General features: G+C 42.7%; 1 protein-coding gene across 1 annotated transcript in view; it reads right to left on the reverse strand.

The window, feature by feature from the left end:
- ctnnbl1 (catenin, beta like 1) overlaps positions 1 to 17,036 on the reverse strand; it is a 109,056-nt gene extending 92,020 nt beyond the window's left edge. The window contains exons 1-8 of the mRNA XM_056274192.1: positions 16,894 to 17,036; positions 15,467 to 15,697; positions 14,817 to 14,923; positions 14,238 to 14,381; positions 13,180 to 13,273; positions 7,106 to 7,199; positions 2,318 to 2,409; positions 86 to 158 (exon numbers count right to left, since the gene is read on the reverse strand). Coding sequence (XP_056130167.1) covers positions 86 to 158; positions 2,318 to 2,409; positions 7,106 to 7,199; positions 13,180 to 13,273; positions 14,238 to 14,381; positions 14,817 to 14,923; positions 15,467 to 15,697; positions 16,894 to 16,923 — 865 coding nt within the window. The 5' untranslated portion in view covers positions 16,924 to 17,036. The remainder of the gene's footprint in view (positions 1 to 85; positions 159 to 2,317; positions 2,410 to 7,105; positions 7,200 to 13,179; positions 13,274 to 14,237; positions 14,382 to 14,816; positions 14,924 to 15,466; positions 15,698 to 16,893) is intronic.
- Positions 17,037 to 17,400: the final 364 nt, after the last annotated feature.

The raw sequence follows: 17,400 nt of genomic DNA on the forward strand, positions 1-17,400 counted from the left end.
ATCACAACAAGCTGTTGTTTGTAACCATGCAAGAGGAAGTTGGACTGACAAGGTTAGGAGGAGACAGAAACTCAGGGACACTTACTGTCATTATTTTGAAGCAGGATGGCCAATATTTCACTGCAGTACAGCTTGTTAGCATCAAATGGCATCTTTGCCTGAGAGAGAAAGAGAGGAAGGATGATTGTGGAGGGAGTCACAGCTCAAATGAAAGTATCTTGTGACCTGTTTACTCCATGGCATGGTAAACCTCATCGCATTCTTCAACAAACCCATTCTGCACCACAACCACCCTCAACATGATTGTCTGGCTTCCCACCCGCAAACATGGCCAATTGTGTCTATGGGGCCGCCCAACCAAGCCGGAGGTAACACAGGGATTCAAACCGGCAACCCCCGTGTTGGTAGGCAACGGAATAGACCGCTATGCTACCCAGACGCCCTGGTAATGTTTTCTTGCCAAAACATTTGTACTGAAAAATAAACAACACAGGGAATTACAGAATATGTTGATAAGCACATGTCATATTCTCAGTGGGCGCTGATGAAGGACAAATTGTAAATACTATATTAGCTGTTCTGAACTACAGCTGAATAATACTGGGAAATACAAATATCACAAGCCTCACCGTCAAATGGCACTTGCCATTTGACTTGAGGGTGTTCACACGAATTACAATTTAGTCAAAATGGATTATATATCTGAACTAAAGGAGTGCACTCAGTAAAGTGCAGCTCTCTGCCAGGTGGACACATCTTCCCTTCTCAGGTGCTCGGACTTGGGCGAAAAACCAGCTGAGGAGTTGGTATAAAACAGGTTTTTCCAAGGTTTTGAATCACCATAACCACGACAGGTCCTTGATCACTCAGTCATAGGCCCAGTAGTATACAAGATTAGCAGCAGACAGATACACCTACACACGGACAGAAAAACCGGTGTTTTTCCTGCCATTATAAGACTTTTGCACAGCACTCAAGTCAATTGTATGGGAACTGTGGGAAAAAAAGTTAATATGCAGCACTCAAGCTAAAAAAAATCTACCTAATAAAATCATTTTGCCTGTCAGTCTGTGGATACTCAGCCCTCCAGGCGGACCCTTGCACGAAAGCGACCAAGTCTGACATGAAATAACAGAGATCAGGTTATCATAATTTCACAGTCTTTACTAGAAGACTGCAAATGTCTTCAACCGTCGAGGTTTTCGTTATATAAAATGAATCGAGGGGGATGGCTGCTCTGCTGACTGACTTTTATTCATAAAACATCCAATCATCCATTATCCAAACCGCTTATCCTGCTCTCAGGGTCGTGGGGATGGTGGAGACTATCCCTGCAGTCACTGGGCAGCAGGTAGGGAGACACCCTGGACACAACGCCAGGCCATCACAGGGCCCACACACACACACACACACACACACACACACACACACACACACACACACACACACACACACACACACACACACACACACACACATTCACACCTAGGGACAATTTGGTACGGCCGATTCACCTGACATACATGTCTTGTCTTTGGACCTACAGTACAAAGGGGTCTCAGCATCAGCAGAGATCCCACCCACCCCAACCATGGACTGTTCTCCCACCTGCGCTCTGGGAGGCGCTACAGGAGCCTCAGAGCCCGCACTACCAGGCTCATAAACAGCTTCTTTCCCCAAGCTGTTGCCCACCTGAACCTGGCTACCCACTGAATGTCTGTAAATATGTTTATACTCGTGCACTTTTTTATATTATTTTTTTTTAAACTTTATCTTTAGCTCGTAGTCTTCAACTGTATATATCTTATACTATGTTTGTCATGTTTGTCTATGTCTATCTTGCACTGTTTGGTGAAGCCGCAGCCTTCATTTTGTTTTTAACATGTTTCTGCACATGGTTTTTAATGAAAATAAATAGAATTGAATTGAATTTAATTCACCTATTTTTATCTTTAAAAGTAATGGCACATTCGTGTAGCTCTGACAGGAAGCTTACGTGGACACAAATGGGTCAGAAAACATACTTTAGTTTAGGACCATCAAATCTGCTGCCATTTAAAAAGAAACATCGACATGCTAAGTTGAAATGGCAGTTTGCACCAAAAATTTGCTATCATGCATCTCTGCAGAAAACATTTTGGTCTGCAAAACCAAAGTTTCAGCTGTATTGTCTCCTACAGTGAAAACAGTTGTCGAAACTGACCGTGTTCCCCACGGGGACTGTTAAAGAGTCAACCTTTTAAATCTTGAAATGAATCGTGTGACATAGCAAAGTGTTTCGGGAGAAAATGTAGGACAAAGTCAGCACAGTTCTCACCTTGATTCTCTTGAGGAGCCACTGCATGAGTCCCTGCTGAGCTGCCTCGGTGCACAGGCCCGGTCGAAACTCCGCCATGTTCTCGATGATGGCTGACGGGAGGAAAGAATCGCAGGAGAAGTGAGCGGCAATGCATTGTAAACCAGGGTCCTCTTTACACGCGGCATTAACATGCACGTGCAGTGTCCATGCTGAGATTTGTTTGCATTTTATGTATATGACTGCATATATTACCTTTCTTTAATGGTTTTTAATGGAACGTCACTTTTGCTATGCAGGCCGTGCTTGCTTTAATAAGTTCAGCTGTTATTTACACAAGCTCTTAATTTTGGAAAAGGAAGAGGAAGCTGTGTTTGACAACTGATGTCCATTTTTTTTGGGTGTTGGGGGGATTTTTTTCCCCCCCATTATACCCGGCCAATTACCCCTCTCTTCCAAGCCGTCCCGGTCGCTGCTCCATCCACTCTGCCGATCCGGGGAGGGCTGCAGACTACCACATGCCTCCTCCCATACATGTGGAGTTGCAAGCCGCTTCGTTTCACCTGACAATGAGGACTTTCGCCAGGGGGACGTAGCGCAGGAGGATCACACTATTCCCCCCAGTTCCCCCTCCCTCCCCGAACAGGCGCCCTGACCGATCAGAGGAGGCGCTACTTCAGTGACTGGGACACATACCCACATCTGGCTTCCCACCCGCAGACACGGCCAATTGTGTCTGTAGGGACGCCCGACCAATCCGGAGGTAACATAGGGATTCGAACCGGCAATCCCTGTGTTAGTAGGCAACAGAATAGACTGCTAGACCACCTGGACGCCCCACAACTGACGTACCTTAAGTAAGCGCAGTTTTCAGTACATCACTGCACAGGGGACTACTTGGATCCGGGAAAGAAGTCGACTAGTGGTGAAAAACAGTATAACATGTTTATTGCGTTTGACTTACTATGACAAGTCAGCTTCCTGCCCCTCATCCATCTTTGTTGAAAATGCATATCAGCAATGACATTTCTGCTAACACTGATGTATATGGCAAGGAAGTTTAATTGCATTTACACCTTACTACAATGTGGTCACAAAGTATCCCTTGACCGACAACTGAGGTGGTCTAGGTAGGTAGGCAATCAGTTCACAAACCTCCCTCAACATGTCAAGCATTTATACTTGTATTGTTGTTTAATTAACTCCTATCCGATGACAATCCAGTCATCCGAGACACACAATGGGGCTGATGTGAACAGGAGGCCAAAACAATATGGACTTTTTCTCCATCTATCAAATGTTCATCTATCTCACATGCAAACACAGACACACTCTTTCCTCAGTGCATCTGTCAATCTACCATGTTATTCCTTCATCGATCCAACCAACCAAATCCGTTAGAAACATCTGTATATTTCATGATATCCTGTTTGAAAGGTTTGACCAAAGGATGAGATGGGCTGGGATGGGGCGGGGTAGAGATGAAACAGCAAGGGAAATAATTCAGGGAACGCTTCAAATATATTGAAAAAACACACAGGAAAAATCAAGACTTTCGACCTACTTGTAGACCTCGGCACTTTCAGAGTAGGTTTTATCATGTGACCTCAAAATTCCAGAGACTTCAACACCGTCCAACAGGAGACGCTCTACCTGCTTGTTTGTTTTCCTGCATGCTGTAACACAACTCTATTTTTGTCTGCAGGCTTCTTTCTCTAAGGCGTCTATATTTATATTTATAGTCCTTGCTTTTTATTAGTAGAGCTCATGGATATAAGTGAACACGTACTTAGGGGAGGAATAGTGAAATATTAGCAGTCGTCTTTACGAAGAACGTCTGTCAGGGGCCTCAGCTTGTTCCAGCATTATCACCGTTGACCCGACTTCGACACGTGACGGCTCACTCATAGCAGACACAACCACAATGCCAGGGCGAGAGAGAGAAGGGGGGATGATGGGGAGGGAGAGAAGGGCAAAGGAAGAAAGGAAAATGGGAAGACAAAGGAGGGATACAATAAGGGAGGAAACATGGAGGGAAAGTAACTGATGAAGGAAAATCGGTGGGGAGGAGTAGAGGGAGGAAGAATTAAGAGAAGATGGAGGTCAACAGGGAGGGAGGGGAGTGAAACAGAAAAGAGAGAAAGAGAGACAGAGAGACGTGAACAAGAGTGCTGGCACCAGTGCATTTTAGGCAGTCGCATGAACATGTGGAAGGAAAGAAAACAGAAATGAGAAAGTGAATCAAAGGAAGAGAGAAACTGATGGCGAGCTAGAAACCGCCAGAGTGAGAGGAGAGAGGGGGCACGGGAAAGATGCTGCTTGGGAGAAGAGACCGGGTTTTTTTATCAGTGTTTCAAACAAGGAAGACAGACAGTATCCTGGAGGACAGCTGGCTCGGAGCAGAGACCAGGGACTAGGTGGGCAAGGCTGACAAATGGTTTATTCAAGCCTGGAGAGCTCCCTCGATAATGCGCAAACACACACACACACACACACACACACACACACACACACACACACACACACACACACACACACACACACACACACACACACACACACACACACACCACACACACACGTACTCAACACAAACCTGAATAAAGACGCACAAACACTGGTCCCTTGATACAGCGCATGCACAGACATCGCAAAGCTCTCATGATACTTGGCCTCAATACAGCGACAAAACTATTTGAAGAGACTCGTTCAGCACAAAGAAGCAGACGGGCTGATTATTGTGAGGCTAAATAGAGAGGAAGACCATGCTTCCACATACTATCGGCTGGCCTCTGGCCCCTCGGGTAGACCGTGGGGTCAACATCAAATACCGTCCGATCTATGCCAGAACACTTAATAAGATTTTGAAGATCATCTTTGGTTGGTATGATAAAGGCTTGGCATACTGTCGTTCCGAGATTTAGAAAGCCACAATAGAGAGGCGTTTTAAAACCGCCTGGTCTATGCCAGAACGTTCAATGGGACTTTAGAGGCTTCCTTTGTCTGCCACTGAAAACATACGGGACGCTCGGTGGCTGAAGGACTACTCCTGCTAAAAACAAGAATAAGAATTAGGTTTGTGTAAGACAAACAGAAGTGGAATACTAAGAACTCCTTGTCCTTTGTCAGTTGCAACAATAATCTACGGGGGCGCTCTTCAGACACTGCTCTTGGGAACGGCTCCAGTTCTGCTGCTTAGATGCCTTGAATGGATATCTCCATTTGGAAAACTGTTTTATTCTTCAGAAGAAAACAGACAGTAAAGGCATAAATAATTTATCAACCCATTGTTTTTCAACTGGTATATTTACAGGTATTACTGAATTAGTTCTGCTAAAATCAGATTCCTTGAAGAATAACGGTTTCTTTGGTAATTCTCTGGCAGTATCAACGATGACCTAGCTAGACATTTGCTGTAGACATTTTAAATCTACAGAGTTGCAGAAACACTGGAGGTGTTTTTTTCAGTCTGGTGCTAGATTAGTTACTAAAAATACTTTTCCCGGGGTGTCCGGGTGGCATGGCGGTCTATTCCGTTGCCTACCAACACGGGGATCACCGGTTCCAATCCCCGTGTTACCTCTGGCTTAGTCGGACATCCCTACAGACACAATTGGACGTGTCTGCAGGTGGGAAGCCGGATGTGGGTATGTGTCCTGGTCGCGTTATTATGAAACCCACTGCTTTTCTGGGCAAGACACGCCCTGTGTAGCATTAAGCACTAGGATTGGCCAGGCGTCCAAGCGCTAGGATTGGCTAGGCGTCCATGCTTGCGCTACGCACGCCCACGAGCCTACTCGCTATTAAAATGAATTGAGGATTTGAGATCTTTGACCACCTCCGATGCAAACCGTGTTTGTTTTTTTTTTGTGATTGAATACACTTTTCCACACGTTTTGTGTGCCCTTATTAACAAGTAGTGGTTATCGCCATCAGCCAACTACTTAATACAGAAACAATTACTCCCTTTCAGGAACTGTTGCTGCATAATATTATATCAGTATCGTAGTAACTTTAACGCCTCTGCTACCTGACCTCTAATAAAGAATAGGCTAAAGGCATTCTGGTGTCCTCTCTGATTAAAGTGTTATCAATTTGTGACCCCCACATGTTTTGTGTGTGCTTATTAACAAACTGCGATTATCGCGATCAACCAATTACATAATACCGAACAATCACTTGTCCTTTTGTGGAAAAAATAGCTAAGCTAACAAAAAAACGTCGCTTTGAGTAGCGTCAGCCTGTCGTCAAAAAGTTACTACGATACTGATATAATAATATGCAGCAACAGTTCCTGAAAGGGATTAATTTTTTCTGTATTAAGTAGTTGGCTGATGGCGATAACCACTACTTGTTAATAAGGGCACACAAAACGTGTGGAAAAGTGTATTCAATCACAAAAAAACAAACACGGTTTGCGTCGGAGGTGGTCAAAGATCTCAAATCCTCAATTCATTTTAATACGCTTGGATGCCTGGCCAATCTTAGCGCTTGGACGCCTGGCCAATCCTAGTGCTTGAATGCTACACAGGGCGTGTCTTGCCCAGAAAAGCAGTGGGTTTCATAATAATGCGTCCTGGTCGCTGCACTAGCGCCACCTTTGGTCGGTCTGGGAGCCTGTTCGGGGCCGGGGGGGGGGGACTGGGGAGAATAGTGCGATCCTCCCACGCACTACATCCCCCTGGTGAAACTCCTCACTGTCAGGTGAAAGATCCATATGTGCCTTGCTTGTGTTTGTTCCCCTCACATACCCATCCCTTCCACTTAGCCCTGCAACATGTGTTTTGGCGCTGAAGAGCATCCTCTTACCAAGAGTGTTGTAGACTCCATCAGCCTCCTCTTTCACCTGCTCATCCAGTCGCTCCATGTTTTGGACCAGCAAGGCTACCACTTGACCCTCCAGCTGCAGGCACAGAAAATGTGTTCAGTATGGGCAGGTCAAAATCCTTTAACAAAAAATTAACAGCATCTTTAGAAACCCAAACTAACCTAGGCTGTGGTCTGCCATGTGATGTACCGTGACATCAGTTGGTAGATGGGAAAAACAAAAACAAAAACCAATGCTGTTTCACTGCTGCCTCTGAGATACAGAAATGATTGGGAACAACTGCAAGTCATTTTCATATGCGATCCCTTCTACAGATAAAAATAAGGTGGAAAACCAGCAATTTCCCATTTAGAGATAGTATGCTAAATGGAATTTTTATTTTCTCTTGCCTTTTTCTATTAATTTTAATTTTATCGCACTTGTAGCTTCAACCTTGCTGTTTTTACCATCAAATTGTTTTCATTGAGCCCCATTTCCTCTTTGGTCCTCGGTATGACGTTAAACTGCAATCGCTGGGTCGTCAGCGACTAAACCGGCACCCCCACTTCAACCCTTGGGTTGTTGTGAGGAGGGTGTGTGGACACACCCAGCAGGACTAAAAATGAAACCTGTCAAAAGGCGGATGAGTTCCTCTGTGAACCAACGGCCATCCATACCCGGAGAGGAGATAGGGACCGCCAGGTACTCCCCCTACTGAAACACAATGATGGCTCAACCGAGACTTGTTGAGGCATCAGCTGTGTTCCTACGACCTCCATAGGTTACGGAACTGATGATGATGATTTCCTCTTATTTTATACAGATATGTAAACCACATTGCATTGCACTTTGATGTAAAAAAGGTTGCATATAATAAAGTTTAATTTGATGCTGATCTGACAAAAAAATCGACTTTAGTGTTCCTTTTTCTTGTTTTCTCTTATCCATATTTTCAATGGCCATTTTCACAGGAGCTCTGCCAACATTTCCCCGCCTTGATAGCAATCTTTGCATTTAGCAACATGAAAAGAAATTTGAACAAAAACACAATCTTTAGAATTAAAAAAGATGAATTGCAAATTAGAAATTATATGGGTTTTTTCCCCTCCCCCTCAAAATTCAAAGCAGTGCCAGGACAAAAAAAAAAGGTTTCTGTTCAAGTTTCTCTGACCATGTCCACATGTTCACCACTAAAAAGCAGGAATTGGATGGATTCACGCTGAGAGTTGGCAAGGTCTTGACTTGCTGCTGTGTTTAAATGGGTATTACAGATGACAGAAGACAAGCAGTCAACAAAGATTCATGAGCCACCATAGACCAAAGTGAATCATTTTGATTCATCTCATCAAGGCACGTGGCTCCTGTATTACATACAAGGACACATTGTGGCTTTACAGAGGAAAAATGGATTCAACAAACCATCCAATCTGACTCTGCAAGTATATTCCTTGGCAGTTCCAGGGAAGAATAATGTGGTATTGAGGGTTCCACAGCAAAAAGAGCCAAGGAACACATCATACTTTTTTTTTAAAGATTTTTTTACCTGTATTAGACAGTGATAGTGAAAGGCAGATGGGTAATGGGAGAGAGAAGAGGGACAGAGGGGCACGATATGCAACAAATGTCAAGGGCTGGAATTGAACCGGCGATGGTTGGGACCATGTGGTATGCGCTGTAACCATTTGGCTGTGGGGGCCTCTCTCAGGTCCTCAGGCAGGGCGTTCCATCTACTTAGGGCATAAATAAAAAAGACAGCTTCCCCTGCTTTCAAGTTAGTATGAGGGTTGGTTAAAAGACCACTACCACTGGACCTGAGAGTTCTTGCTGGTTTGGATGTAATTCATGTCTTTTATATACTGAGGTACAAGGCCATTTAGAGTTTTGTATACAAGTAACAGAATTTTAAAATCGATTCTAGTTTTGACGGGGAGCCAATGCAGAGATCTAAGAACAGGTGTAATGTGTTCATACTTTTTAGTTACGGTGAGAACACGTGCTGCCACATTTGGAATTAACTGTAGTTGCCGCACAACTGATTTTGGGAGGCCGGTGACTAGACCATTACAGAAGTCTAGTGTACTTGTTAGAAATGTATGGATTAGTTTCTGTGTCTGATTTTGATAGAAAGCCCCTTAGTTTTAAAATGTTTTTAAGATGTTAGAAGGCTGATCTTGTGAGATGATTGATATGGCTCTTAAAATTTAGATTGCCGTCTATGATTACGCCCGGATTTCTAGCTTAACTTTTGCACTCAAAAGACAGAGAACTGAGATGAGCTGCAATTCTCCGTCTCTCTGCCTTTGCACCAAAAAATTAGTATTTATGTTTTGTCTTTGTTCAGTTGTAAAAGGTTCTTTGACATCCACAGATTAATATCAACAATACACAGTTAGGAAATGTATGGGATCTAGGTAATCAGGAGATAGGGATATGTACAGTTGTGAATCATTTGAATAATGACAGTAATCTATTTTTTGTCTCTGTATAACATGTGCGAGTGGGAGCATACAGAGATTAAATAGTAATGGCCCGAGAATCAAACCTTGGGGTACCCCACACGTAATACACACTTTGTCTGAGGCAAAGTCTCCAATGGACACAAAGAACTGCCTGTCCTGTAGGTAGTCGGCCAGATGTCGACCAGATGCAAAATGGGTCGGCCAGATAGGCCAACCCAGATAGGCAGATCCAACAATCTGCGGATGGGGAGTCAGATGTCAGTATGTGTTCTGGTCGCTGCACAAGTGCCTCCTCTGGTCGGTCGGGGCGCCTGTTCAGGGAGGAGGGGGAACTGTGGGGAATAGCGTGATACTCCCACGTGCTACGTCCCCCTGGCGAAACTCCTCACTCTCGGTAGAAAAAAAGCAGGTGGCGACTCCACATGTATTGGAGGAGGCATGTGGTAGTCTGCAGCCCTCCCCAGGTCAGCAGAGAAGTGGAGCAGCAACCGGGATGACTCAGAAGAGAGGGGTGATTGGCCGGATACAATTGGGGAGAAAAGGAGGGGGGAACAAAAACCAAACCAAAAAAACTTGATTCTGGTAAGAGTCTGTGATCATATGCAGATCATTCACAACTTTGATAAGTGCTGTCTCTGTGCTATGGTGAGATCAATAACCTGACTGATAAATGGCTTGAAGGTTGTTTGATGTCAAATAGTTATTAAGCTGAGAATAAACTGCTTTTTCAAGTATCTTGCTGAGGAATCATAAATTGGAGATGGGCCTATAGTTGGCAATTATCTGTTGCATCAAGGTTGCTCTTCTTCAGAAGTGGTTTAATGACAGCAGTTTTAAATGCTGCAGGTAATATACCTGACTGAAGAGAGCAGTTAAAAATTTCTAACACCTCAGGTGCTAAGCAATTAAAACCAGTTTTTAAAAATGTGGTAGGGAGAGGATACAAGCAGCAGGTGGAGGACCTGAGCTGCCAAACAATATTGTCTAGTTTTTTAAGGTCTAGATCAAAGTGAGACATGGCACCAGTGATATTTCTGGAGAACTAGATAGTAGGTTCATTTCTAGATCTTGAGGAACCAATGATCTGTCTAATGGCAATCATTTTGTTATTGAAGAATGTAGTGAATTGCTCACATTTTTCAGTGGACAGCATATCTGATGGGTTTGGAGATGGTGGATTAATAGGTCGATCAATAGTAGAGAAAAGCACTTTACTATTGTTAACATTTTTATTAATGATTTTAGAGAAAACACAGTGTCAGGCCTGTTTAATTTCTTTGCTGTACTTATTCAGTTTATCCTAGGAGATTTCAAGGTGAACCTGAAGTTTAGTCTTTCTCCACGGTCGTTCTGCCTGGCGACACTTTCTCTTAAGCTGCCTAATAACCACTCCATTTCTCCAGTGGGCTTTTTGCTTTTCTATGTTTTTAGTTTTAACAGATGCAATGTTGTCAAAGATAATTCGTATTTTTGAGTTGAAGTTGTTCACAAGATCCTCACTTTATGATGCCATGAATGACAGTAACTCATTTGCAGTTTTTTAAAATGTTTCAATTGTATTATTGTCAATGAAACGTTTTTTGATTGTTCGAGTGCTCTTCTGTTGTACAGGAAAAGCAGACACATCAAAAAATTAACAACAATGATCTGAAATAGCAACGTCCATGACACAGGGTACAATAATATTAAGTCTTTTTGATATGACTGAGTCTAGAGTATGCCCCTTATTGTGGGTGGGTCCAGAAACATGCTGAATAAGGGCACATGCCTCCAGTAAGCTAATTAGGTTTCTAGCACCGGGGTCTGTTTGATTGTCGACATGAACATTAACATCACCTGAGATGATGAAACAATCGTAGCAGTAGAAACCTTAAGTAGCTCAGAAAACTTATCAAGAAAGCCATATTTAGATGTTGGTGGCCAATAGACAGTAATTATTAAAATCAGGTGTGTATTTTGAAAAATGATGGTGGACAATTCAATTAGGACGACTGAAACAGAACTCCAACCGAAACTAATAAACAGTGTGTCCTTGCATATTCACAAACAGCAGCAACAGAATGTGCAAGCTGGTTAAACATCAGTACTGTATTAGATCTTACACTTGTTCAAGCCAGGCTGTGCAGTTTGATGGGGCGCTAAACGAGCTTCCATCGACGTGTTTTCATCTCAACATGTGATAAGAAAAGAAAAATGAAGGGCAGTTTAATTCACAAAACTATCAATGAAAGGCCATCCGGGTAGAGTGGCAGTCTATTTCGTTGCCTACCAACACGGGGATCGCTGGTTCGAATCCCCATTTACCTCCGGCTGGGTCAGGCATCCCTACAAACACAATTGGCCGTGTCTGCATGTAGGAAGCCAGATGTGGTATGTGTCTTGGTCGCAGCATTAGTGCCTCCTCTGGTTGGTCGGGGCACCTGTTCGGGGTGGGGGGGGGACTGGGGGGCAATAGTGTGATCCTCTCACACACTACATCCCCTTGGCGAAACTCCTCACTGTCAGGTGAAAAGAAGCGGCTGGCGACTCCACATGTATCAGAGGAAGCATGCGGTAGTCTGCAGCCCTCCCCGGATCGGCAGAGGGGGTAGAACAGCGACCACGACGGCTCAGAAGAGTGGGGTAATTGGCCATGTACAATTGGGGAGAAAAAGGAGGAAAAAGCTTAAAACAAAAAACTATCAATGAAGTCAATAAAAATCGATATCTGGCTGTGAATGAGCTGGTCGGTCAGTTAAGTGGCGGCGCATCATTGGTCACTTTTATAACACAGGAACAAATTTGTTCGCGTCACCTAATGTTATTCCAACGCGGGGTAAACATGGGCAGAAAGAATATATTTATTCCAACCCGAGAGAAATGATCAGATTAAGTGTTTACATGGTTATTGGGCGCTAATATGGTAGTACGTAAGGGCACGAGTCACATGAAATGACAGATACCCACATGTGCCCTTACGTACTACCATACTAATAGTCTCCTATTGAACGGGTTAATAAAGTTTTACACCACCCCTCTCAACTTGATTTAAATATTCCTTCTAACAGGGCCAGTCTCTTCCGACTGAGGTGGTTACATGAGGCATTTTTATTCTGATTGGGCTATTATTTCAATTATTAGTGGAATATTAGGGTCCATGACGGTGATAATGGTAAAAAGAGCATAAACTCTGAAAAAAGGAAGGTTCATCATTACATGATAGAGACAGAGCACAAGGGATACAAAGCAGAGAGCCGAAATGAACAACTACTACGCTAATGGCTGAAAGAAGCAAAGACTTAGATGAGACTATCAGTGAAAGAAAGAAAAAAGTAGCAAGGACACACGAAAATGGCAAGAGAAAAAAGACCAAACTCAAAATGTCCATCCCAGAAAGATTCAGTCGGTTCATCTGGACACCAAGTTTAAGTGATTCCATCAGTTTTCAGTTGACTGCATGTATCCCCAACCTTACAAACAGTAAACTAAAGTTGGCTGACTCAACGTTTCTGGGATTTCTAAACCCGAATTATTGAGCATCCATCAAGTCAAAATGAAATGTCCATATCCTTGCTTTTTTGTGTGAAACCAATGGGCTCAAACACCTCAGCCTGCTTTGACATGTAGGAGCTACTCACCAAATTATCTATGAGTATCTCAGCCCCCTCCTCACTCTCATGGAGCGTGTCGATATCTGTCAGTTCCTGTAGCAAGTCCACCACTGCAATTGCAATATGTTGCACTGATTAAGGACAACAACTTGTGAGAATTAGAAGTTACTCCAATACTTTCAGTGTCCTTCCTGTTCAACTTTGTTTTTAGGAAAGTGATGAGGGAAATAAGTCACTCTCCTCCATTTTAATCTATAAACAAAATCGTTATGGTTGACTGTGGTGGAGTGGGTTGTGGTCACAGGTTAACACTGCCACCGCAGGTCCACAACAACACACCAGGGGAAGGAGAGAGCGAGAGTCACAGATATACTATATATACAAACGGCCACTGCTCTCCCCCTTCTAAAACGCTCTGCTGTTTAAGGTATGCTCTAATTGCTAATATTTTTAATTGTTTGTGTTTTAATGAATGGCTGTTGAGCCCTTATTGGCTGTACCACAATAGCGGAACCAGCCCCACACATGTGGTTGTCCATGAGTAAGTGCCTGAGTGAGTGATGGAGTTTCACCATTGGTCAGACCGCCAAGTTGGCGTTTCCCCTTTGGCCGTTGCTCTTTCAAAATGAATTGGCGCGAACAGTTTTCTATTACATCATCAGCTGTTCACGGAACCGATATCAAAAAAGCTGCTTTTTATGTGTCGTCATGCAAAAACAGCCTTTTAATAAATGTAGTCGTGGTCCAGCCATATACTAGGTTTTAACCTAGTCTTGTTAACACCATCATCATCATCTGTGTCTCCATGTCAGAGAACTGTGAGTACTGACAAGGTTTGGCACCTTGACCTAAATAATGAACCATTTGTCATGCAACCTACTGAAATGTTCTGTAAGAGTCAAAGCTAAAGGGCTATTAGATTTTTCTGACTGAATCAGTTTAGCAGTGAAAATGCATCATGTGTCCGTGTGTGTGACAAAGTGTGTATACAAATAGCACTTGGGTAAGGGACAATGAGACAATAGGTGGTCATTAATACTACATTGTATATATCAATGAAGCATAATTATTCAATCAATCAAAGGATATCTGTATTTTCATGACTGAGGAGGCCCAGCAGTGAGTGGACAGCATTGAGTTCTACCAAAAGGTGGTAGAGATCTGGCATGGTGGCGATCACGTGCATTTCCTGGATGATGTCATTCAAATCTAGCTCTGCCTCCATGAACCTGAGTCAAGGATAAACAATTGAGGGTAACAGTTCTGTTTAACACTTATTACAAAAAATTATATCGTAAAATCATATGTATATAAAATTCCCAAAAGTTGAAATCTTACAGAGCAAGATTTCTAACTGGCTGACTACTTAAATACATTCTGTTCTTAGTATGAAGAATTTTGTTCAATCAATAAAACTGCCTGAAAGAGAATTATGAACACTTTTATTCTGATATAACATAAAAACAGTGCCTATTGCTTCAAGCCATCTTCTTTTCAAAAGTGTGCCTACTACTTCTGAATAAAACTATGAAAAGTTTAGCATAATATGCGTTTCTACATTTGCCTCTCCTCGGAAAATGTGTTTTACTGATTTATTATAATGCAATTAACATTAACGTGCAAGTGAAAAAATGTTTTTTTCGCATTCTCATTAGTGAACTCACTTTTCTGGGTTGTCAGGAAACTTAATCCTCAATTCCTGGTTCTTGTATGACCTTTTCTCAAAGGTCAAGATCATTTTTTTCACTGAACTTTCATCCACAGGCTCGCCCTGTATAATTAGAAGAGAAGAATGAAGAATGAATGAAAAGGGAAGGAAAGACAGAAAAAAAATCGTGACAGAAATCACTGAGAAACTATTAGCATGATGATTAATAGACCTTTAAGTGAGCCTGTTTTTTTTTGTTCGTGTGGGTGGAGTGGCAGTGCTTACACGTTTTTCTAAAACCAATAGGCAGCGGCGCTAATCAGAAAACAAGATAAACATAAGAGCCTATATAAATTGGCTAGGTAATAACAGTGACTATAATGACTCGTCACACACCAAACTTTAAGGTTACAGTGCATAATAATAAGAACAGGACAATATAATTGAAAAGAATAAAGAAAAAAAAGGTAACTGTATATTGCAGTCCATTACAATACAGGCTTACAATTGTTCTAATGAAATGTCTTTATTTTCAGAAACAGATTGACAATTCCTTCTCACTCTTTAAAACTTTCCCCACCCAGATAAGATTCATCTAGTCCATAAGTTTCTCCTGGATACATACACGGTCTGCTCAGCATAATCTTGCCAGTTCCCCTCACTCACCTCAGGTTCATCGTCCTCCTCGTCCATCAATTTCTCTAGAATCTTCTTCTTGTCTTTGGTCAGCTCATCTGTGTCCATCATCTCCCCTACTACTCCTGCTGTTACAGACTCTCGGTGCCTGGCCAGGTCCCTGCTCCCCAGCCCCTTTAGCTGCTTCCCTGATCTGGGTTCCTCCTCTGCTCCATTCCCTGTCCCGTCATCTTCCCTGGGACGCTTTGCTCCTCTATCGGGCTTGCAAAGCAAAGGGAAATTGAATTCAATATGGGCCATAGCTACAAATATACAGAGTATTCAAATATTGGGAGTGTCTATGTTTTCAAATAAAAAGACCTGGTGAAAGCCACGAATCTTTATTAATTTCCACAATCACATCCAATTAAGAGGATTATGGACTGGAAAATAATTGAGAACTGCGGAAAAAGTGGGTTCAACTTCAGTTTAAGTTTCCTCATGGTAAACTTATGAGGGTGTAGTTTTAATTAGAATGCATCCTCACATCCAGCTAATGAACATCTTACTATGCAAATGATCACAAATAATGTTAGGCAGCAAGGTCAAGAATGCTCATTTTCATTTCCCTCTTGTCTACATACAATGGACAATATCACTGTATGTGTTAACAGTCATCTTACAACCAACCAGTAATGTTTATTATCAAATAACGGGATACTAACTGAATACTCGGGGGAAGAATAATGTGTTAACAACCACAACTTTAGTGTGTGTGTGTTTCTACTGTGTGCCTCTGGCTAACAGTGGTTTCTGTGAGGTGGAGCAGCTAGTTAAGAAGTGAAGGGACATTCAACAGTCGTCATTCAGTTAGAGAGCTGCGTTAACTTACATGTTTAACTGCCACGCTATTAGCTGAACTATCCAAAGGAGTTGAATCAAGTGCAACTGGACTTGGTATATACATCCGTGAAGACGTTTCGCCTCTCATCCAGAATTTATCCTCTAGGGAGTCTCTGGAGTCTCCTCTGAGTCTCATCACCAGCCAGTCAGACTAGCTTGGTCTAGTCAGGAAGGCACGAACTGAGGAAGCCTCTTGGACGAGAGGCGAAACGTCTTCACGGATATATACCAAGTCCAGTTGCACTTGATTCAACTCCTTTGGATAACCATGACCTGGATGAATGAGAACATTCACAGACCTATTAGCTGAATTCTGTCATTTTAACTGGGACTAAGCCCAAGAGTAAGTTGGTGCTTTGTGGAGCAGCGCTGAGTGAAAGCAAGCACAGCTGGCAAAGCTGGCAAAGCAACATTAACGACATGTGACAGAGCAAAAACAAAAAGTAAACAGACCCCATGCTTGTTGCTAAACTGCCCGCCTGTGCCCCACAACATGCAGGCTGAGGAACGAACTGCTGCATGTTAGCTAGCTTGCCTTCAATATAGCTGTCCGAGAACAGCAGCAACATATTTACCTGGTAATTTAAGAGCTCGCCAACATCCATCCCGTCTGGCTGGAACACTTAATTGTCAAAATATGTTTGCAGGTACCGGAATTAAAACAAGAGACGCAGTCCAAGCGATAGCTTGCTAGCCGGCAAGCTTCCGATTGAAAGAGGACTGCCGTAAACCGTTTCGTTAATTGTCGTAGTGACATAGTGGGAAAGGGGGGGGGGCGGGGGCGGGGTCTCGTCCTTCTGACCCCCTCCTCCCATTTTTCTAAGTAATTCAAAGCAAATGAGATACAAAATAATCCCAAATAGGCTGTTATAGTTGTTTCATGACAAAATCTGCCTTGGAAAATCCCAGTGTATTTACTGAAGATGACAAAAATCGAGTTGTGTTATTATTTGCTTCAGTTTATTTTTTCACCTTTCTCTTGATTTTTACTTTCTTATTATAACATAATGGTAATGACCATACTAATAATAATAATACTTTTCAGATTATTCTTATTACGGTTTTCAATAGTCAAGTCAACT

This window comes from Lampris incognitus, chromosome 2 (genome assembly GCF_029633865.1).
Source record: "Lampris incognitus isolate fLamInc1 chromosome 2, fLamInc1.hap2, whole genome shotgun sequence".
Taxonomy (NCBI): Eukaryota; Metazoa; Chordata; class Actinopteri; order Lampriformes; family Lampridae; genus Lampris; species Lampris incognitus.